This window comes from Eimeria maxima, genomic scaffold (genome assembly GCF_000499605.1).
Source record: "Eimeria maxima Weybridge genomic scaffold, Emw_scaff145, whole genome shotgun sequence".
Taxonomy (NCBI): Eukaryota; Apicomplexa; class Conoidasida; order Eucoccidiorida; family Eimeriidae; genus Eimeria; species Eimeria maxima.
Genome location: NW_013563516.1, coordinates 1 through 22500, shown reverse-complemented (window position 1 = coordinate 22500; position 22500 = coordinate 1). Strand labels below are relative to the sequence as shown.

Sequence of the window (22500 nt, the reverse complement as noted above, 5' to 3'; positions counted from 1 at the left end):
AACTAGTGGGAGGCACAGTGGCCCCCGCCTCTGTTGCTGCTGCTGCTGCTGCTGCTGGCGCTGAGCTGCTGCTGTTAGTCATCTTGTTGCTGCTTCTGCATGTTCTGCATGTGCTGCTGCTTCCGTTGCTGCTGCTGCAGGGGATCGTTGGGATCGAGTGGAGGGCCCCACACAGGGTCCCCGAGCAGCTGCAGCAGTAACAGCAACACCAGCAGCTACAGCAGCAGCAGCAGCAGCAGCAGTGCTGCTTCTTGTATAAGAATGTATAAGAAAAGAATTATTTGCAGCACATTTATGTTGCATTTCTAAAGATACACTTCTCCCTCTGCATGTATTGCTGCTGCTGCTGCTGCTGCTGCTGCTGCTTCAGGCCGCCGCCGACACTTGGCAGCAGCAGCAGCAGCAGCAGCGCCTGCGGCGGCAGCAAAAGCAGCAGCAGAATCAGCAGAACCCAAGGAAGACAACGTAATTAACTCTTTTTATCTTCTTTATATCTTCCTTCTCTCTCCTTAAGAAGTGTCTATCTTAAAACAACAGCAGCAGCAGCAGCAGAAGCAGCTACAGAGTTAGCAGCAGCAGCAGCAGCAGCAGCAGGGAAAACAGCAGCCTTCTTGTTGGGCTGCAGCTGCTGCAGTTTTGGACTTCCCTTATTTGTGTGCTCCCTCCAGTGATGGCAAGTGGCACTCAGCAGCACCAGCAGCAGTAGCAGCGACAGCAGCAGCAGCAGCAGCAGCAGCAGCATCACTGGGAGCAAAGCAACAGGAATGGCACTGCATGAACAGCAGCATGAAGAAGATAAGGAGCAGCAGACACAGCAGCAGCAACAGTCCAGCAGCGGGACTAGCGGCGGAAGCAGCAACACTGAGGAGACTGCAGCAGCAACTCCAGCAGCAGATGCTGCTGCAACAGATGTTGCTGCTGCAGATGCTGCAGTAGGAGATGCTGCTGCAGCAGATCCTGCAGCAAATCCTGCAGCAGCAGCAGGTGCTGTAGAACATACTGTTGAAGCAGATGCTGCTGCTGCAGATGCTGCAGGACTAGATGCTGCAGCAGCAGATGTTGCTGCTGCAGATGTTGGTGCAGCAGATCCTGCTGCTGCTGCTGCTGCAAATGCTTCTACAGGGCTAGATTTGCTGCTGCCTTCTGCAGATGGACAAAGGGGGAGAGAGGATACAAGCATTAATCTTCCCGTGATACCTGCTGCAGCAGCAGCAGCAGCTACAACAGCAACAGCAACACCTGCAACACCTGCTGCTGCATCAGCAGCAGCAGCAGCCCAAGCAGCACCTGCAGCAGCAGCAGCGACAGCAGCAGCAGTTCGCGCAACAGCAGCAGCGGAAGCATCAGTATCATCTGCAGCCAACCGTCTACCGTCTTTCCCCACCACCAGCACCGCCTCCACCTCCAACACCAGCAGCACCGCCACCTGCAGCAGCAGTAGCAGCAGCAGCAGCAGCAGCAGCAGCAGCAGCAATTTAGTATTTTTACGTGCTGGTTGGCTGCAGCGTCAGACTCGTCATACAAGAAGATTTGCCTTTCGTTTCCTTTTGCTGCAGGGATCGATCCTTTATTCATTTAAGCGTCTCCCCTTCCTTCGTTGCTGCCCCTTGAGCAGCAGCAGCAGCAGCAACAGCAGCAACAGCAGCAACAGCAGCAATAGTAGTTGTTTAATGGTAAGAGACGAAGACCTTGCTGCTTGGATAGACTTTGCTGCTGCTACCTGCTGCTGGCAGCTAAGAGGCAGCAAAATAAATAAATTTTTTTATGATAAACAAACAGCAACATTTAGATGGACATTAACTGCACCTAATTTGCTGCTGCTGCAGCGCATGCAGCAGCAGCAGCAGCAGCAGCAACAGCAGCAGCACCAACAGCATCAGAGTGGGGCAACGCAAAGGGTCAAACGAGGCACACGAGAACCGCAGAACAAACGACTGCAGCAGCAGCAGCAACAGCAGCAGCAGCTAGGTGGCAGCACAGCTGCCTGGTTCCCGACAGATACAGCAGCAGCAAGTGCAGCAGCAGCAGCAGCAGCAGGGTGTACAGACACGAGTGACGATGAAGATGTATGCTCGGAACCGTTTGCTGCTGCTGCAGCAGAAGCAGCAGAGGCAGCAGCTGAGACGGCAGCTGCCGCTGAGAGTGCTGCTGCTGCTGCTGCTGCTGCTGCAGTAGCAGAACGCGAGACAGCAGTAGCTCTTGCTGCATGCACAGAAGAAGTAGTGTTTGCTGCTGCTGCAGCAACAGCAGCATATGATTGGATGCGTCTTATGGATAGCTGCTGCTACCTAGGGGGCCCTGCTGAGGTGTACATACACCGCAGCGCTGCTGCTGCATTTGCTCCTTCCCCCCTTGATGGCCTTCCTTCATGGTTATTTGCTGCTGGATGGTTGTCTCTTGCTGCAGCTCGATGGAAGCAGCAGCAGCAAGCAGCAGCAGCACAAAAAGAAGCAGCAGCAAAAGGAGCAGCAGCCATAACGGATACTGCACCAGCCAGCGAGCAGCAGCAGCAGCAGCAGCAGCAGCAGTTGGGGAGGCTACAAGATCGCTTTCTTGAGCATTCTTTGTTGCAGTCTCCTGCTGCATCTGATCCCCTTGCTGCTGCAGCAGCAGCAGCAAGAGGAGAGAGAATGTTTGTCTCCTTGCGTCTGTTGGCGCTGCACGATTTGCTGCTGCCTGATGGCTATGGTGTCTACTGTCTCCTTGAGTATCAATCTAGTGTCTCCTTTTTTGGTGTATATGGAGGAATGCCTGCTGCTGCTGCTGCTGCTGCAGCAGCAGCAGCAGCAGGGGCAACTGCTGCACCGGCAACAGCGTCGAGGCCATGGGCAATGAGTATGTACCAGCAACAGCAGCAGCAACAGCAGCAACAGCAGCAGCAGCAGCAGCAGCAGCAGCAGCTAGCTGGATTAGTTGCTTCTCCTTCTTTATTTCATAAATGGTTCAAGAGAGCAACAGGGTCTGCTGCTGCTGTATCCTTTTGTCGCCGTTTGCTGCTGCTGCTGCCTCCTTGCTGCATCTGTCTCCCTGTCTTCTATCCTAGGCCACAAGAAGATTTGCTGCTGCACTTTATTGCTGCACCTCTTGAGCAGCAGCAGCAGCAACAGTATACAAAGGCAGCCAATAGGCGAGAAGGAAGCAGCAGCAGCAGCAACAGTAACAGCAACACCAGCAGCACACTTGCAGCAGGGCAAGCGGGGATTGCAGCAGCAGCTGCTGCTGCTGTTGCTGCTGCTCCTGTTCCTCAATCTTTAGACATTTCTGCTTCAGCAGCAACAACTCCTATGATGCGGGAACCGATCGAAGCAGCAGCAACAGCAGCAGCAGCAGCAGCAGGGAGTATAGGGCAGGTGTCTCTTCGTGTAGGAGGGGGACAAGATTATTATCTATGCACATTTAGGCTGCAGCAGCAGCAGCTAGGGTGTGGGGCCCCACAGCTGCAGCAGCTACGGGGGTTTTGTGTATCTACAGCTAAGCATCCGCTGCTAGAGAAGTGCAAGAATATACCTTCTGCTGCTGCTGCTGCTGCTGCAGCATCCGCTGCTGCTGCGCATGCTTCTGCTGCCGCAGCAGCCAGAAGAGGAGTTGAGTCACCTCGTGCTGCAGCAGCAGCAGCAAGACACTTCGTGACGCAACAACAACGACAGCAGCAGCAGCAGGTGGAGTTAGATCTGCAGCACGAGCAAGAGGATGGCTCTCGCCATGAAGAGAGCGTTGCTGTGCATGAAGAAGCAGCAGCAGCAACAGCAGCAGCAACAGCAGCAGCAGGAGGAGCAGCAGCTAGCTGTAGCAGCACATTAGTATTAGAAGCAGCACTAGAAGGCAGCAGCTGGCTGCAGCTGCTGCAGCACCAAGCAGAGGTATTCGATACACCGCAACCCTTTAAGGAAATATGCATGCATGCAGGAGAAGGAGCAGCAGCAGATGCAGGAACATTAACTCCTCTGCAGCTAGTTGTGCTGCAGCTCAAGAGATTGCAGCGGCTGCAGCAGCGGTTTGCTGCAGCAAGGAGACACTTAGGTTATGTATTTGATTTTAGTTACCCTTGTGTCTCCTTTGCTGCTTTCTTTTATCTTATTGCTGTTGTTAGCAGCACACCTACAACAGCCCTGCTGCTGCTGCTGCTGCTGCTCTTAGTGCTGCTGCTGCTTATGCACCCAAGAGCAGCACAAAACGCTGTCGCTGCAGCACATAAATTACCGCTGCTGCTGCTGCTGCTGCCGCAGCAAATGCTGCCGCTGCTGCTGTTCAAATGCTCAGCAGAACAAAATCCTGCTGCTGAAATCGTAAGACAAACAGCTGTTGCTGCTGCTGCTGCTGCTGCTGCTGCTGCTGGAGGGTCGAGTGCAGCAGAAGCAGAGGCAGCAAAGCAGACAGCAGATACACTCAAGAAAGATCCGTCTCCTTCAGCAGCAACAAGTGCTGCTGCTGTTGCTGCTGCGCTGCTTATGCTTCATAGACACCAACATCTGCAGCTGCAGCACCCTGCAGCAGCATCATCATCAACAGCAAAAGGCGACAACCAGCACACTACCAATACTCAAGGCAGCAGCAGCAGCAGCAGCAGCACGCCTGTCGCAGCAGTGAAGGAACAACAACCTTTAGTGCTGCAGCATAAGCAGCAGCAGATGCATCAACCTATGTGGTGCTGCTGCTGCAGCATTAACTGCCAAGGGAGCGAGCCCATGAAGTTGGTGTCACCTTTGCTGCTGTCTCTGCAGCAGCGGAAGCAGCAGCAGCAGCAGCAGCATCGCTGCAGCAGCAGTGGCCCAATAGCGCGCTTCTTCTGGGGGGCACTATGTAGGGGTAGTTTGCTGCTGCACCGCATGCAATTGCTGCTGCTGCTGTCAGCAGCAGGAGGCTGTCCAGGCCCCCTTACTGCTCAGCTGCTGTCAAACACGGCGAAGCATTGCAGCTGCCACACTACCCTGCAGCAGCAACAGCAGCAGCAGGAGAAGCAACAACAGAAGCTACAGCAGCAGCAGGAGAAGCAACAACCGAAGCAACACCAGCAGAAGCAGCAGCAGATGCAGCAGCAGCCACAAGAGCAGGGCTCTCCGCAACTGGCTGCAGACCGTCCTAAACCGTTGCAGCGCCGAGCCTCGGAACCTGCTGCAGCAAAAGGAGGAGGAGGAGGAGGAGCAGCAGCAGCAGCAGCAGCAGAGAGCGACAGCAGCACGAGCAGCACTCCCCCTGATTGTCCCCTTATGGAGGCACAGTATAGAGGATCAGGAGGGGAGTTTAAGGGCAGCTGCTTCTTCCGTGTCTCCTCAGCCATGCAGCAGCAGCAGCAGCAGCAGGATGAGCAGCAGCAGCAGCAGCAGGATGAGCAGCAGGAGGACGAGCAGCAGCAGCAGCCGCAGACGGAAGCAGCAGCAGCAGCAGCAGGATTTATAGTTGCGGTGTCTAGGGAGACAGATGAATATGGTTGGTCATATGGAGACAGTCTATGGGGCCCATGGATAAAAAAGGAGACACCTACTACTGATGTACGGAGGCGAAGGTAAGCTGCTGCTGTTGTTGCTGCTGCTGCTGTTGGTGGTTGGTGTGGGTGTGCTGCTGCTGTGGCTGCTTGCGGTGTGGTCGCCGATGCAGCTGCTCTCTGGCGTAGCCGATAGAGCGTGCTGCAGCTGCTGCCGCTCCTGCTGCTGCTGCTGCTGTTGCTTGTGTTGGTGTTGCTGCTGCTCGTGTTGTTCGTGTTGCTGCTGCTGCTGCTTCAGACAACCATATAGTTTCCTGCTGCTTGTTGCAGATGGCTGCCTCCACAAACAGTCATGAAGGTCAACAATTGGTCAGGCACCATGCAACAGCAGCTGCAGCAGCAGCAGGAACAGAGTCCATGCATGCGCCAGCAGCAACAACCCTTAAGTGGGCCCCCAGCGCGTTTTGGCGTTTCTACAACCGGTGTTGCTGAGGGCGAACAGCAGCAGCAGCTAGAGCAGCAGCAGCAGCAGCAGCTGATACTGCTACAGCAGCAACAGCAACAGCACCAGGAGTTACAAGAACAGCAACAGGTTGTCCAGCAGAAGAGCGTGGACGGTGTCTGCTGGCCGCAGCAAACTCGCTGCGGCAGCAGCCGAAGCATCAGCAGCAGCCGCAGCAGCAGCCGCAGCAGTAGCAGTAGCAGCAGCAGCAGAAACAAGACAGTTCTTGCAGAGGCAGCAAAACTGGCGTCTTCTTGGTTAGGCAAGAAACTAAGAGCTCATACGGGTACTCCCTTGCTGCTGCAGCAGCAACAACAACAACAGGAGCAGCAGCTGTGGCTTCAGCAACAGCAGGAGCAGCAACTGCAGCGACAGCAGCAGCACCTGCAGCGGCAGCAGCAACAGGTTATCATTGAGCAGCAGCAGCAGAAGCCGCTCACCTTATGGAGCCTTCCTGCATGCGTAGAAGACGATTACTTTTCTTCTGTCTGTACGGCAGCAGCAAACGATGCTGCAGCAGCACAAGCTGCAGCAGCAGCAACAGCAACAGCAACAGCAACAACAGCAGCAGCAGCAGCACCAGTCCTTGTTCGCAGCGATAGTGAGGGCAGCAGGGACGACATGGGGAAGCAACAGCCTGCTGCTGCTGCTGCTGCTGCTGCTGCAGGCTCTACCTCAGATGCCGAGTCTGTAACCTGTGCTGCCGCAGCATCGGACGCAGCAGCTGCTCTAGCAGCAGATGCTGCTGCTGCTAGTTTCGCTGCTGCTAGTGCTGCTACTGCTGCTGCTGTTGCCAACGCAGCAGATGCTGCAGTGGAAGGGGCATCTGCTGTTGTGCAACACGGCAAAGCGTCTGAGGCAGAGGAAGCAGCAGAACCAGAAGCTGCTGCTGTTGCTGCTGCTGTCGCTGCTGCTGATGCAGCTGCTGCAGCAGAGGCAGATGCTACTGCAGCAGCAGACGTTACGGAGACACTTGCAGCAGAGGCTGACGAAACAGCAGCACGAGAGGAAACACATGCAGCAGACGCAGCAGCAGATGCAGCAACACTGCAGCAAACAGCAGCAACTTTTGAAGCAGCATCACCTGCTGCAGAAGCAGCGGATGGAGCAGCAGCAGAAGAGAAGCTGGGAGCAGCAACTTCGGAGACAGCAGCAGGCGCAGCAACAGACGCAGAAACAGCGACGAAAGCAGCAGCAACAGCAGCACCAGCAGCAGGTGAGGTTGAGCAGTATATCGAAGAAGCTGAAGGGGTCGATCCCCTCGCTGCAGCAGAAGCAGCAGCAGCAGAAGCAGCAGCAGCAGAAGCAGCAGCAGCAGAGGCAGCAACTGAAGAAAGTCCAGCAGCAATGGAAGAAGGAGCAGAGCCATCACCTCGTGCTGCACCAGCGGAGTCAGCAGCACCAGCAGCAGCAGCAGCAGCAGCAGCAATGGAGGCTTCTCCAAGCACCGTGTCCAGCAGCAGTTGCAATGCTAAGTTGCCTGCAGCAGCACATAAAGGTGCAGAACATTCATCAGCAGCACCAGCTGCTGCTGCTCCACCTCCTCCTCCTCTCCCCCCTCATACCGCTCCTCCTCCTAACTCTCCTCTCCCCCCTCCTACCGCTCCTCCTCCTACCTCTCCTCTCCATCCTCCTACCGCTCCTCCTCCTCCCCCTCCTCTCCATCCTCCTACCGCTGCTCCTCCTCCTCCTCTAACTGCCCCTCCTCCTCCGCCTCCTCCTCCTGCCGCTCCTCATCCTCATCCTCCTTCTGCTCCTCCTCCTCATCGTCCTTCTGCTCCTCCTCCTGCTGGTGCTGCTCCTCCTCCTCCTCCTGCTGGAGGACTGCGGGGCTTTTGGTTCGAGTTGCTGGGTGTCCCCGATATGAAGGCGCCCTTCTCCTCGGCGTCCCTTACAGAGGAGCAGCAGCAGCAGGCAAGGGCGCAGCAGCAGCAACCGCAGCAGCAGCAGCCCCACCTGCAACAACAGGAGCAACAGCAGGAGCCGCGACCCCAAGCGACAAGGGGCAGAAGACTATCTTTAAGTTTTTATCGGAGTGGAAAGGCTGAGCAGCAGCAACAGCAGCAGGAGCAGCAGGAGCAACGGCAGCAGCAGCAGCAGCAGCAGCAGGAGGCTCAGCATGACGTGCATCCTCTGCAGCAGATCAATCCAGCGGCTGCTGCTTTGCTGGTATTGCAGCAGGAGAAGCAGCACATGTCTCCCCAGCAGCAGCAGCAACAGCAACTACAGAGAGCAGTATGCTGCCTGCATCGGGCGGAAGAGCATCTGTGGCTCCAGCAGCAGCAACAGCAGCAGCAGCAGCAACAACAACAACGGTGGTGGTTGTGGCGGTTGCTGCAGCAGAGACTCCTAAGGAAGCTGCCCCTTTGGGCTGTCCCCCCTCCTCTATCTTTTTGCTGTTTGTGTGGGGCCGATCTATCCTCGCGAGCAGTAAGAGAAGCAGCAGCAGCAGCAGCAGCCGCAGCAGCAGCTGCTGCAGCAGAGGACGGCCCGAGGGAACCCGCATTTTACCCAGGGCCGCTCAGCAACATACTTGATACTGCCGCTGCTGCTGCTGCTGCACCAGCAGCAGCACCAGCAACCAAAAGCAACAGCATCCCGTCGGCTGCTACGCTGCTGCAGCAGATGGTGCAGTGCCGCAGCCCTCCTTCAGCATCAGGTGTACAAGCAGGTGCTGCTGCTGCTGCGAACTATCCAACGAGCTTGTGTGCTGCCTGCTACATTCGGACTCTCAGGGGACGTGCTGCAGCGGCAGCAGCAGCTGCTGCCGGTGCTGCTGCTTCTGCTGCTGCCAATGCACTCCGCGTGCGCCGCCTCACAAGCGGTCGCATGCAGCCGCCACGAACCGCAGCCCCATCTGCTGCTGCAGCTGCTGCTGCTGCAGCTGGCAAAAGTGCTGTATTTATGGCTGAGGCAGCAACGAATGCAGCAGAAGCAGCAGCAGCAGAAGGCTTGTATATGATGCGACATTTGCCTGAAAGCAGCATGCGAGGCAAAAACAGCAGCAAGAAGAAGACTGGCAGCAGCAGCAGCAACAGCAGCAGCAGCAGCAGCTTAGATGTATTCTCTGCTTATAGAGAGCTACGTTGTGCTGCAGAGAGATTATTAGATTGTGTATGGCGAGGTGTCTCCTTTATGGAGAGAGCAGCAAATATATTTTGTTGGGGTAGCGAGTCCGTAACGGGTTTGCTGCTGCTGCTGCTGCTTCTGGTGCTGCCCCTGATGCTGCTGCTCCCCCTCAGTGTACTAGGCGGCTTCTTTGTCTTTGATTTTTTCTATACAGGATATAAAAGGGGCATATGGAGGGGTCATGCTGCTGCTGCGCTGCAGCAGCACGTAGCAGCAGCGCTTGCTGCTGTAGCCGGTGGCCCCACAACCTTTTGGTGTTTCAAGCATCGTCTGTTGCTGCTGCAGCAGCAGCAGCAGCAGTTATTGGGTGTGCATGCGCAGCAGCATGTGCATCAGCTGCAGCAGCGTCAGTGGCAGCAACTGCAGCAGGAGCTGCTGCAGCGTACTGGGGTATATGTCCCCTTATATGTATTTGCTGCTAGCTATAATGAAGATAGTCTTATAGAGGCAATAAGGAGACTGTCTCCTTTTGCTGCTCCTCTTGTTAATCCTCATCCTTGGTGGCTGCTAGCTCTGCTGCAGCACTCACCTACGGATGTTACGCATGATACAGCAGAGCAGCAGATGCTATTCTAACCTGCTGCTGCTGCTGTTGTTGCTGTTGCTGCTGCTGCTACTGCTGGTAGTTGTTAGTAGTGTTGCTGCTAAGCCAACGTCCGTTGAGGACGGTGCTGCTGCTGTTGGTGTATGGTCAGGAACAGCAGCAGCAGCAGTAGTAACCGCAACAGCAGCAATAATGCCGTGCTGCTGCTATGAGTGCAGCAACAACAGCAGCAAGCATAATGTGGTGTGCGTGCGGTAGCAGCAGCAGTCCCGCCAATAAATTTTAAGATCTCCCGCAAGCAGCAGCAGCAGCAGCAGCTTCTGTTGCTGCAGCAGCTGCCGTTGCTGCAGCTGCTTCCGTTGATGTAGCAGCTGCCGTTGCTGCAGCAGCTCTTGTTGCTGCAGTAGCTGTCTTATATGTTTGTGTATAGACTGCCACATTATAATGTTGGTGCCATCTAAGCGCAGGCAGGTGTTGTTGCTGCTGCTCCTTTTGTACCGGCTGCTGCTGCTGCTGTTTCTGCTGCTGCTGCTTTTAGCTTAGCAAAGATGGCAAACGCTTAAACATGAAGAAGAGACAGAGAGAGAAGCAGACAGATTTAGGACAATATATCAGCAACCAAGCAGCAACAGCAGCAGCAGCAGCAATAGCAGCAGCAGCAGCAGCAGCAGAGTTGTCGTAAATATTAAGGAGGTGTCTGTAAATAGTACTTTAGGAGACAATCCTTCTTATTGATGTCTCCATAAGAAAGGAAAACAAAACCCAAAAATTAAACATTGCTGCAGCAGCAGCAATGCTAGCAGCAAGGCGATTCGCCTACGCTGCTGCTGCTGCTGCACAGATGCTGTTGCTGCTCCTGTTGCTGTTCTTGCTACTGATGTTGTTGCTGCTGCTGCAGGGGTAAAGACAACAGTACAGCCTAAAACTATCCCAAAGGGAGAGGGAGACACTTCGTGCAAGGGGAGAAGGGAACTCACAAAAGCTGCTGCTGCTGCAGCAGCAGCAGCATCTGCTGCAGCAGCAACTGCTGCAGCAGCAGTTGCCTAGGTGGCAGTAAGAATAGAGTAGAAAATTCCACCACATGTGCGCACGCACATCTTGCTGCTAAATAAAATCTGCTGCTGTTGCTGCAGTAGCTGCGGCAGCAGCAACAGCAGCTGCTGCAGCAGCAGCACGAGCACATGCTGTCCCTGGATAATCTTTAGAAGACACCACAAGCAGCGGACAACCTGCAGCGACCTGTTGAAATGTTGCACCAGCAGCAGCAGCAAGTATAGGAACAGCAGCAGAAGCACCTGCTGCTGCTTCTGCTCCTGCTGCACGTGCTGCTGCTTCTCCTGCTTCTGCTGCAGAACCTGTTGAGGTACAAATGTTGCACCTGTTGCTGCTGCAGAACCTTCTTTTCTGCTGCGTTTTCTGCAGCAGCAACAGCTTCTGCTGCTGCTGCCGAGCCTTCTTTTCCGCTTCTGCTGCAGCAGCAGGAACAACAACAACTGCTGCTGCTGCTGCTGCCTGGCTATTGATTAGACGATGGTGATTCTTCCTAGTAATTGTACAGCAGAAGCAAGGAAGATTTCTTCCTCAGCAAGAAAAGAATAAAATTCGTCATAGCTGATTGAATTGTCTCCGTCTGTGTCTGCTGCAGCAAAGAGACTAGCAGCAGCAAAAGGCAGCATCTGCTGCTGTATAGGAGGGGCCTCTAGCCATCCAGCCCCTAGTTCTCCTACCCATGGGGAATCGAGTACTGCAGCAGTAGATGCACGTACACTACCTGCTGCTGCTGCTAACTGCAGCAGCTGCTGCACATGTAGCTGCTGCAGCAGCAAAAAAGATAAGAATTCCTTTATATTTATTTTATTGTCTCCTTCCTCATCAGACACAGCAAATAAATATGCTGCCTCTGTGTGTCTTACTAAAGACACGAGCATTTTCTCTAGTACCTCTATACGTAATTCATAACCACGTCTGCTGCTGCTGCTGCTGCTGCTGCTGCTGCCGTTGTTGCTGCTGTCTTTAAGAGCAGCAGCAACAAATTCAGGGAGCATCTTCGCCACACGTACTGTTGCTCGCGCCTGTACTGTTGCAGGGGTTAGGTCTACAGTGTCCTGCTGCTGCTGCTCTTCTTCTTCCTGCTGCTCCTCCTCTTCCTGTTTTTCTTCGTGCTGCTTCTGCAGTTGCTGCTGCTGCTTCTGCAGGTATTTTAGCTGCAGCAGCATCTTTTTTCTTATGCTGCTGCCGCTTACTTGTAACATTAATAGGTAAGGAGCACCATCTGCATAGAAGAGAGTTGCTTCCTCTATATATTCTGTGGCTAGGTTCTCTAGTGTATCCTTCATTGCTGCTGTTGCTGTTGCTGCTGCTGCTGCTGCTGCTGCAGGAGACTCATCTGGTGCCTCCCGCAGCAAAAAGGAGACACTATCTGCTGCTAATAGTCCCTCTAAGGCAGCAGATGTTATTGTTGGCTTACCTGCAACAATCTGCACAAGACGCAGCGCCTGTGGCAGTGCTAAACCCTCCTCCTCCTGTTGCTTCTGCTTCTGCTGCTTCTGCTGCTGCTGCTGCTGCTCTTTGGGGGGGGGTATAGGGGTTAGGGGGATATTTAGCGCATGCAGCAGCTGCTTAAGGTAAGAGACAGTAAGAGGCCTAGTAAGAGCGTCTCCTAGTGCTGCTCTTATAAGACGAGCTGCTTCCTTTAAGGAGACAACTGCAGCAGTGTTTCCTTTGCCGCTGCTGCTGCTGCTGCTGCTGCTAGTGCTGTCTCTTCGGTGCTGCAGTCTCCTTAATGTCTTCATATAGGGACCAATAGGCTCTGCCCTTACCCCCTCTAATACTCCTATTATCCTTGGGCGACCTGCTGGTACTGCTGCTGCTAACAAGCTGCAAGGGGCTTCTTCTTCAGCTGTTGCTGCTGCTCCTGCTGCTGCTGCTGCTCCTGTTGCTGCTGCTGCTGCTGCTGATGCTGCTGACCCTACTATATGCGCTGCTGCTGATGATGATGAGGGAGATGGCGGTCCACCAATAGTACAAGACACATCCTCTCTCCCTGCTCCAGAGGCTTCACAGTGAGGCTGCTGCTGCTGCTGCGGCGGCGGCGGCGGCTTCTCTGAGACCTCCAGGGGAGCAAGAGCAGCAGCTAGCAAACTGCTGCTGCTGCTGCCGGCTTGGCTGAAGGAGAGGGCGGGTTGCTGCTGCGTGAACAGGAACAAGAGCAGCAGCAGCAGCTTCATGTCCCTCTGCTGTATAAGAAACATTGCTGCTCAGGATATGAGACTTCAAAGGGTTCAAGGTGTCCGCCTTCCGCTGCTGCTGCTGCTGCTGCAACAAAATTATTGGGGAAGCAACTGCAGCAACAGATGCAGCGTTAACAGCAGCAGTAGGAGGAACTGCTGCTGTAAGAGGAGAAACGAGATGCGAGGGAGGAGGAGGAAGTACAGATAAACTCCTAAACTAGGGGAAAGATGGGACAGCAAGCAGCTGCTGCTGCTGCTGTTGCTGTTGCTTGTGTTGCTGCCTTGGATCCACGGCAGTCTTTGCTGCTGTTGCTGCTATTGTAGCTGCTTTTGTTGCAGTGGCTGCTGCTGACGTAAGCAGAAAAGCAATGATAATGTGGGAAGAATATACTGAAGAGCTGCGAGGGAGAGAAGCTGATGCACAGACACTGCTGCAGCAGCAAGACCATCAGCACCAGCAGCAGCACCAGTACCAGCAGCAGCAACAACAGCAGCAGCAGCAGCAAATGAAGCAACGACAAATGTATGAAGAGGATGAAAAGGAAATATAAACGAGCCTAGATAATAAATAAGGTTGGTGGCTTTGGGTAATGTATCTTGCTGGATCTTGCTGCTGCCTGTCGGCTGCAGCTCAGCAGCAGCAGCAGCAGCAGCAGCAGCTACACTGGCAGCAGCAGCAGTACCAGCAGTTGTAGTAGGCCTGCTTCTCCTTCTGTTTGACTAGTTGAAGAATGTGCTAAGGATATTTCAGGTGTACGTACACCTGAAATTCAATAGCATGCAAGCCGCCTCCGCCAGAAGCGCAGAACACCTTATGGCTGACTGGATTAGGGTTTAGGGTTTAGGGATTAGGGTTTAGGGTTTAGGGTTTTGAAGGGAACAGCAGTATGTGTAGATCATCAAATAAAGGCAAACGAAAACATACAGAATCAAGAAGGAAGAGTTTTATACAAGGGTTTACGTCTCCTGCTGCTGGTGCTGCTGCTGCCGTTGCTGCAGCTGCTGCTGCTGCTGTGACCAGTCAGCGAAAAACATCGACAGGGATACTGCCGCTATTTGCCTTGGGTGTACGTACACCTGAAGAACTGCAGCATTGAATAATAATTATTTTCTCTTTAATGTGTTTGCTTTTACCATACAGGCACACAGATTTACTCCTAAAACACTAATTAGAAAACCCTAAACCCTAAACCCTAAACCCTAAAGGACGTCTTGCGTATCCCTAAGAAAAACAAGACAAACGCAACTATATTTTGTCTTTGCAACAACCTTAGCCTAATGGGACAACACATCTTCCTCTTGTACAACACCATCAAATGCCTCCTAGGGATTAAGGTTTAGCGTCTATTGTTTAGGGTTTAGTGTCTAGGGTTTACAATGTTAAGGGTTTAGGGTTTAGATCCTGCTACGGGTAATAAACACTGGGATGTGAGGTTACACCTAAAGAAACGGTCCTTTTAAGAATTAAGTATAAAGGGGCTGCTGCAGCTGACGCTGCTGCAGCAGCATAAGTCGGAGCAGCAAAGTCTGCAGCAGCTGCATCTGCAGCGGCGCGTGTCCCTAAGTGTCATATGCAACCATTTGGCTCGCATGCAGATTTGTGTAGTGTCAGTTAGCCGAGACAATGCAGCAGCAGCAGCAGCAACAGCAGCAATAGCTGTACTCTGCAGCAGCTGCCGCTGTCTCCGCTGCTGCTGGCTCAAGTGTCTCCTTAGGGACAAACAAATCCGCAAACTATTCCTTCTTTGCTGATGTAGCTGTTTCGTTCTTTAAGCAATCCGAAACCAGCAGCAGCAGCAGAAGCAGGAGTAGTAGGAGGAGGAGCAGCAGCACGAGCTGCAGCAACAGGAGCAACAGGAGCAGCAGGAGCAGGAGCAACAGGAGCAGCAGCAGGAGCAGCAGCAAGAGCAGCAGATTGCCTTTGTAGTTCGTCAATAGGGAAGCAACGGAAGCTGCATTCAGAAGTGTCAGCTGCTAACTGTCTCCTTGCTTCTTCTGTGTCCTCTGCAGGGTCTCCTTTTGCTGCTGCTGCTGCAGCGCCCCAGCCGCTGATTGCTGGGCATCCCCTTACAAGGGAGAGACAGAAGAGCCTAAATTCTGCTGCTGCTGCTGCAGCTGCCGCCGCAGCAGGGTCTTCAGGTGTATCCTCAGCTTCTACCTGAAGAGACACAGCGCTGCAGTCCCCTGCTCCTGGTAAAGGCAACTTTGTCTCTGGCGTGGGGACAGCAGGCAGCACAATATTTTCTTGTTGCTCCTGTGCTGCTGTATCCGTATCCCCTGCTGCAGCAGCAGCAGGCAGGGGAGGCGGGGGCAGCAAGAAAGCTAGCAACGAGAGAAACCAGCCTTCAAATGCTGCAGCAGAAAGAGGAGACATCAAAGTGTCTCCTCCTGTCTCCTTTGTACCCCAACTTGGCAGCAGCAGCACTTGGGTACCAACGGAGACAGGTGCGCCTGCTGCTGCTGCTGCTCCCCACTGTGAGGACACACCAACCGCTGCTGCTGCTGTTGCTGCTGATTGCTGCTGCACCAAAGCAGGCGGTGTCTTTCCAGACATAATCGCATCGAAGCGCGCCAGCTTCTCAGCAGCAGAAGAGTTGGTAGGGACCGCTCCCTGCCGCCCTTGCTGCTGTTGCTGCTGCTGCTGTTGCTGTTGCTGTTGCTGCACTTGTTGCTGTCGTGCATACACTTGGGGGAGTTGGTACTGATGAGGGGCGACAGGCTGCAGCCGGAGGCGTGAGGTGTCTCCTTGTAGTTTCCTCCTTGTGTCTCCTACTGCAGCAGCGCAACAAGCTGTCTCCCCTAGAAGCAGCGAGAGGGCGAGGCCTAGTCCTCCAAAGGGTCTTGCTGCTTCAGCAAGAGCAGCAGCATCCGTAGGGCTGTCTATTGCTGCCTGCAGCAAAGGAGACACCTCAGCACCTGATAGAGAGCTGTCCCATTGCTGCAGCGCATCATGAGGAGACAGCTGTCCCCTACCCAACGGCCACCGAAGGCACTCGTCTCCGTAGCTGCAGCAGCAGCAAAGCAGACACGCAGCAGCAGCAGCAAAAGCATTGGCGACAGAGAAGAGCAGCACCAACAACAGAACGCACGAAGATACACACAGCAGCAAGGAGAGAGAAATAAAAAATAGACACTTTGTCCTTTCCTCCTTACCTCTTCCCTCTTGTCCATACCCAAAGAGCAGCAATCCAGTCCCCTACATCTTGTCTCCCTAATAAGTTTGGCTGCTGCAGCAACTTGCTGCTGTCATTTAAATAAAAAGCCCCAAAGGCAGCATAAGCTTCATTCCCTTTTATCTGCATGCAGTGTAATAACAAGTAGGGGACAGTATATACAGGAGACAGCAAACCGGAGACACTAAAACGGAGACAGTAAAAAGCAAACAGCAAAGAAGAGAGACACATGGCTTTCTCCTTACCCCAAAGGGCCCTCGAGCCCCATAGGAGACACCTGGTGCACAAGGCGCATCTTCTGTCTCTTTGCAGTGTCTGTACCCTCAACACAAAGACATTAAAAGTATGTAAATAAATAATTAATTTAAAAGATGCGTGTTTCTGTGTCTGTGTCTTGTTGATGCTGCTGCTCTTGCTGCTGCTGCTGCTGCTCTCGCTTCTGCTTCTACTTATATAGTGTCTCCATCACACCTAAGAGGTGTCTCCTCATTAAATGTCCGAAAGAAATCCGTCTTATGAAGGGCGAAGGTAAGAAAAGCAACAAACTCTTGTAATGCCGTAAACAGACCCCTGCCATAGGGAGTCCTTCCTACAATAGAGCAGCAGCAACAGCAGCAGCAGCAACAGCAGCAGCAGCAACAGCAGCAGCGGCAACAGCAGCAGCAGCAGCAGCAACAGCAACAGCAGCAGCAGCAACAACAACAGCAGCAACACGGACACACATCAAGTACCATGTAGAGGACAAACAGGCCGCTATGTGTAATAAACGCACTTCCTTCTGTTGTTGCTGTTGTTGCTGCTGCTAACGTCCCTTTTAGTGCTGCTGCGTCTGCTGCAAGACGGAAGCAACTGCGAGCAGTTGCAGCAGCAACGAATTTGCCCTCCCACTGAAAGGTGGCTTGTGGGTAGCTTACTGTCCCTCCTAGCTACGTATCTACGACCTCCGCAGCCGGCTATGTGTTTGAGTGTGTGGCTAGCTGTGCCCTAAACGAGACTAGTTGTTTTCCTCCTACAGGGGTTGCTCCCTCCCTCCCTGGTCTCCATCATGCTGCGTGTGTAGCTAACTAGCGGGCGAAGGGCCCTATTGGACACCCTGATAGCTAAATAGCTAGCTAGCTAGCCAGCAGACTAGCTAGCTGCATGAGCAGAGGTATTCGCTGCCGCGCACCTTGTCCAGAGAAGACAGGTTTGAAATCCTCGTGCTGCTGCAAAGCGCATGCAATGTGTTTGTGCAACACCGCTGCTGCTGTCTCTCCATTGGGGCTGCTGCCACCTAAGGGGATCCCCCCGTAAGAGCCACCTGGAGGAAGACGCCGAAAAGCCTCTTCAAGGCCAGCTACAGGGACAGCCTGCAACATTAACACACACAGAACAGCACAAGCTGCTGCTGCTGCTGCTGCTGCCACCGCTGGAAGTACCCCTGCCAACACTCCCCAATGCTGCGGCAGTGGTGCTGCAGCATCAGTGCTGCACCATTGGCTGCAGGAGCTGCTGCTGTGAGGCACCAAGCACATACAGGATCATTTAGGCACAGCTACACGCAAAACAGCGGCAGCAGCAGAAGAAGTGGAAACAGCTGTAGAAACAGCAGCAACAGTTGCAGCTGCCTCTGGAATAGCACCAAAAACGGCAAGTCACCTGCTCAAATTCGGAATCTGGATTAGGATATTCAGGGCAGTTGCTTTGGAGAAACAGAGCGTCAGCTTCTTCTGTTGCAGCTGCCGCCGCTGCTGCATTTGCCCCTGCTTCTGCAGTAGCTGCTAATCTCTCTGAGAGCTGTAAGGCAGAAACAGCAACTGGCCTCGTTACTGCAACAGATGCAGATGCCGTTACAGTTGAAGCAGCGGTGGCAGCAGCGGCTGCTGCCAGCCGAACCCAAAACGTCATCTCCAATTGCTGCTGCCGCCAACAGGGCTGCTGTTTCCGCTGCTGCTGCAGCTTCTGCTCCTGCCGTCTCTTGCTACTTACCTCCGGCCTTTGGTATGGTTTCTTAGAAATCTGTAGTGCTGCTCTCTGAACCGTCGCCGCTCTTCGCAGGCGTTGGTCAAGCAGCTGCAGCTGCTGCAGGAGAAGAGGCTGCTGCCGAATCCGAAAAAGGAGATGACAGTAAAGGAGGCGATAAACCCCTTCTTGTATTAGGGGGGGAAATCCTCTAAAGCGAGGAGTATGCTGGCAGCCGACGCTGGCTCAGCTGCTGGTGCTGCTGCTGCTGTTTCTGCTGCCAATTTGCTGCGGCGCTTGTGGCTCAAGAAGCTGGAAGGAAAGGAGTTAAAGAGTTCCTCGTTTTACAGGTAAGGAACAGAAGAGCAGAGATCAAGGAAGAAGCAAAGAAAAGGAGCAGCAACTGTTCTCTTTAGCTGCATCGGTCCGGTAATCTGCGAGGACATACTAGCCTCGGCACTGTAGCGGGGGGAATATCGGCCGAAAGCAGCAAAAATTACCCGTTTCCCTAATTCTCTAAAACATTAGATTTAAAAAAATCTTGTTTTGCAGCTTACAAGCTGCCCATTCACCGCAGGTCGATGGCTATATGTGCAGCCGACGCGTGAGGCACTGGCAGGAACGGGAACAGAAAGTGACCCCTCTGCCATGTGTGTATCTCTTATACTATTTCGTTTTATCTTCACATTTTTCAGGATTTGCTTAATTCCTTAATGACAAAGTAAAGTTAAATGGAAGCCATCCCCGCCTACGGGATTCTACAGATTCGCTCTTTTCTCCCTGTATTCTTTGAGTCCCTCTCCTTCACCTGTACTTGCTGTTCATGTGCAAGGGAAATAAAAGAAATTGTATTTTGCGTATTTTTCTGCTGCTAATTCAATAAGATAGGCGGCAAAGAGAAAAACCGTATCCAGACTCTAACCCCCGTCTACTGGCCAGGCCACTGGTCACCCAAAACTGACTTCAATGGTCTTAAAGACAAGAGCAGCAGCTCCTCTGGGCCCGCTGAAGGGGGACTTGCAAGTGCCTTCAAGCGCGGTAGAGTGTCTCTGAAGCACTTGAAGAAAGTGTGACGCCTCCCATAGCCCCCTTTAAGGAGGAAGAAATTAGATGGAGGCAAGCGGAACTGTTACCCGCCAGTCCTGGTGCTGTTGCTGTCGTTGTACTGCTCACTCGTGTCGGTTGCTGCAAGTCTTTATAGTTCGTGTATTTGCAACCCTCATTACCCTATTAACCCCCAACCAGCAACGTGTAGCCGGATGAATGTTCCAATGGCAAGCAATTCCAGATGTAACTAGCCGCGCTTGTCGCAGCAACTGCCCATGCACGGGGGCTAGGCAAAAGTAGCAACTGATGCAGCAACTGCTGTTGCCGTCGCCGTTGCTGTTCCTGCGGGTTTCAGCGCTGCTGCAGCAAAAGGGCGAGCCCCGGGATCGGAGTGCATGTAGAGGAGAACTTCTGTCAATAAGATAACGGAAGCGTTGTTTGATAGCTCGGTCAAGAAAATTCCAAACCCGAGTGCACCAAGGGTATCGCAGACGTGTGTTTTAAGCCACAATTCAAGTGCGTACCGAGCAGGTACTTCGTTTCGCACCTGTGCCCAGAAGAAGCTCAGTTCGTCCACAATGGGGCCTTGTCCAGTGTATGTCCCACGCCTCGCAAACACGGTTTCCTCAGGGAAAGCTCTTGCCATCCTTATGTTCAAGTTGCCCACGGTAGCTTCAATAAATATATTACGTTGAACTGCCAGGAAACAAACAGTCCTGAGTTCCTAATATTTTGAAACTTGGAGCCCCTGCGAAGATGTAAACCCCCGTGCCTTACTCCCCTATTGATGTTGCGCTTCGGAGCCTGCTCACAACGTACATGTGCTAACTGGTTTGAGGTACCAGGAGAGAAACGCACCTTCCAACTGTGATGCATGATACGGTTTGCCCTGCAAGAGGATAGCGGGGAAGGGCTGCCGCATTAACAAGATGTCAACAGCGGCAGCAAATAGGTGGTTCTCCAGGTGATCTTTTCATGCAGCCGTAGCCCTCCTCTGTTTGGGTCCATGGTTGCAACATGGTCTGGGCAATTTTGGCAATTACGTTGGGAATGGGTACACGAAAACTTACACGGCCCCAGACAAACCTGTCGCAAGCAAAACTCCTCCGCAAGTGCTTCTAATTGCTCGCGCGCAGCCTAGATCGAGGCAAGTGAGTAACTAACAATTATGTACGATGCCAGTTTTTGCACCCTTCAGAGTGATGAGTGTCCCTATTTTCGGGGTGTCTTGCATCAGGTGTTGGATCAAGAAATGCCGAAGTTCACAACAGGCCGACCCCTCTCCGCCGGAGTTGCAACTTGTTCTGCCTCTCTGCGAAGGATCTCTACCTCAGCAAGTGCGCTGGTTTTTGTTGCATGGACACTCCCCATATCTGGTGCAAGCAATGAGGGATCTTTGCTGAAGAGGGATCTTCGCACAAATCCAGGATTAGTGCGATGCCACCTCCCTCGCCCTTAAGCACACCACAGGATACCACAGGAAGGCTAGCTAGTACTGACTGGAACCCAGTCCACCTAGCCGCTCCTGGTTGTGCTAGATAGACCCTTAGCAGCAAGACTAGCACCAAGAGTTACGATGCTACCCACTACAGTCGTTGCTGCTAGCGTTGCTTTTGGCATCCCACCATCCAGACCATGCACAACAGCAGCCACTACGGCAGAGCTAATAGTATGGACAGAAACAGCAGTACCTTTGCTGCTGATGCTACTGCTCTCACTGCGGTTGCAGCTGCAAAGGAACATAAGAGTCGCTATCCCAGCAACTCCCGACAGGCTAGGGCCCTCCAGTAGCGGAAGCTATTGGCTGTACAGACACAGCAGCATTTGAAGGTATACTTACCTCTGTAGTGAATCCCACAATGTTCTATTCCATGCAATTGAGAAGATAAAGGAAAGTGATGCATGCAGGCCTAGTGAGTGTTCTCTGCTGCCCGAGAGTGCATACAAGTACAGAGCAGCAGCAGCGGCAGCAACAGCAGCAGCAGCGAAACCCACAGTTGCAGCAAGAAGGAAACCAGAGTGCCAATAAGAAATTAGGAATTATTAATTAAAGTACATGAACTGTAACAGACAAAGTCTTGAGGCGCTGCCTACTCCCGCCTACGGATCCAGCCGCCGCCGCAGCAGCAGCAGCCGCGGTAGCAGCGTCGGCAGCAAGTTCTTGCGATACCCTACAGAGTAGCAACTCACCTGTGCGTGTAACCTGCAGCAACAACTGCAAGAGTAACCGCAGCAAAAGCAGCAACAGGAGCAACGGCAACGAGAGCTGGCGCTGCTCGTTATTTGGAGCTTCTCCGCGCCGGTGGTCTACGGGGAGCCCTTAGGCCAGCACAGGTTATTTCTGTATTGTTGTACACTTACTAGGAGCTGCCTCAGCAGCAGCAACAGTAGCAACAGCAGCAGCAGCAACAGCAGCAGCAGCAGCTGGAGGGAGCAGTATGGATTCTTCCGCCTTCCAGCTGGCCTTTCAAGGCCGCGCACATTCTGCTGCTGTGCGCTGTTGCTGCCTGCTGCCTAATGGTCTGCTGCTGACGGGGTCGTTAGACTCAACAGTTGTTGTGTGGCGGCAGCAGAAGGAGGAGCAACAGCAGCAGCCTGCTGCTCCTTCAACTTCTTGCGGTGGAACCGTTGGCAACGACGGCAGCAGCAGCGGCAACGGCAGCAGGATTGGCAACGGTGGTTCTTTGGGGTGTATGTACAGCCCGGAGAAAGTGCTGCAGCACCATAAGGACTTTGTTCTGTGTGTCTCTCCTTCCTCTCTTCCCGGGCAATTCTTCTCTGGCAGCAAAGATCAAACCCTCTGCAGGGTCTCCGCGAACACTGGAAATATAGAGATGCAATACATTGTAAACCCTAAACCATACACCCTAAACCCTAAAAGCTCGCTTAGCCAAGATCTCCCGCCTGCCCTCTGCTGCTCACGATGTGGAGGGCTAGTCATCCATTGGCATGTGTTTAGGGTTTAGCGCTTAGGGTTTAGGGTTTGCTCAGGGACACAAGAGCGCGGTCTGTTCGGTGGCGGAGCGGAAGGATGTTTTGGCATCAGGCGATTGGGCTGGAGAGGCGAGGGTTTGGCATAGAGACGAGGGAGTGTTGTTGCATGTCTTGAAGCAGCATCATGCATTTGCAGGTCAAAACCTTCAACACTAAACCCTAAACCCTAAGCCATACAGTTGGCCGAGGGAGCCCTAAAACCCGAACCCCCGCCTACGGTGGCCTAGGCCTTAAACCCTTGAGCGCGAAAGAGCCATTCGTCCCTTGTTAGCCGTTGTACTAGCGTTCACCGGGGCATAGGGTTTAGGGTTTAGGGTTTAGGGTTTGGGCGTGTGTATGGCAGTTTGCTTGTGTTGGCTGGGAGAGGAGCTGGTGACTGGTTCACAAGCTAAAACTATTTGCTTTTGGACTCAGAAGGGGGAGTTGAGAAACTGCGTTGAAGGTAAGAAGCGCTAAAGCCTAAACCCTACTAAAACCTAAACCATAAACAATATATCCACGCTCGCTGTGGGGGGGGG

The 22500-nt window shown here is 53.4% G+C and overlaps 4 protein-coding genes across 4 annotated transcripts; 2 read left to right on the top strand and 2 right to left on the bottom strand.

The window, feature by feature from the left end:
• Positions 1–764: 764 nt before the first annotated feature.
• On the top strand, positions 765–9769 carry EMWEY_00017420 (hypothetical protein, conserved; the record flags this gene model as incomplete). Its single annotated transcript, XM_013477549.1, has 4 exons — positions 765–3994; positions 4460–5503; positions 5753–9038; positions 9749–9769. The coding sequence occupies 4 exons, from the start codon at positions 765–767 to the stop codon at positions 9767–9769; spliced, it is 7581 nt and encodes a 2526-aa protein (XP_013333003.1).
• Positions 9770–11120: 1351 nt separating this feature from the next.
• EMWEY_00017410 (hypothetical protein, conserved) lies at positions 11121–12824 on the bottom strand (the record flags this gene model as incomplete). The annotated part of the gene is made up of 1 exon (XM_013477548.1): positions 11121–12824. The coding sequence occupies one exon, from the start codon at positions 12822–12824 to the stop codon at positions 11121–11123; it is 1704 nt and encodes a 567-aa protein (XP_013333002.1).
• A 1714-nt stretch (positions 12825–14538) lies between these two features.
• On the bottom strand, positions 14539–17887 carry EMWEY_00017400 (chitinase class I, putative; the record flags this gene model as incomplete). The annotated part of the gene is made up of 4 exons (XM_013477547.1): positions 14539–15832; positions 16246–16315; positions 17169–17349; positions 17639–17887. 4 exons carry the CDS (start codon positions 17885–17887, stop codon positions 14539–14541), a joined length of 1794 nt encoding a protein of 597 aa, XP_013333001.1.
• Positions 17888–21426: 3539 nt separating this feature from the next.
• On the top strand, positions 21427–22424 carry EMWEY_00017390 (hypothetical protein; the record flags this gene model as incomplete). Its single annotated transcript, XM_013477546.1, has 3 exons — positions 21427–21795; positions 21980–22118; positions 22326–22424. Coding segments are annotated over 3 exons (607 nt in total), but the record flags the coding sequence as incomplete, so codon positions are not given.
• Between the last annotated feature and the right edge of the window lie 76 nt (positions 22425–22500).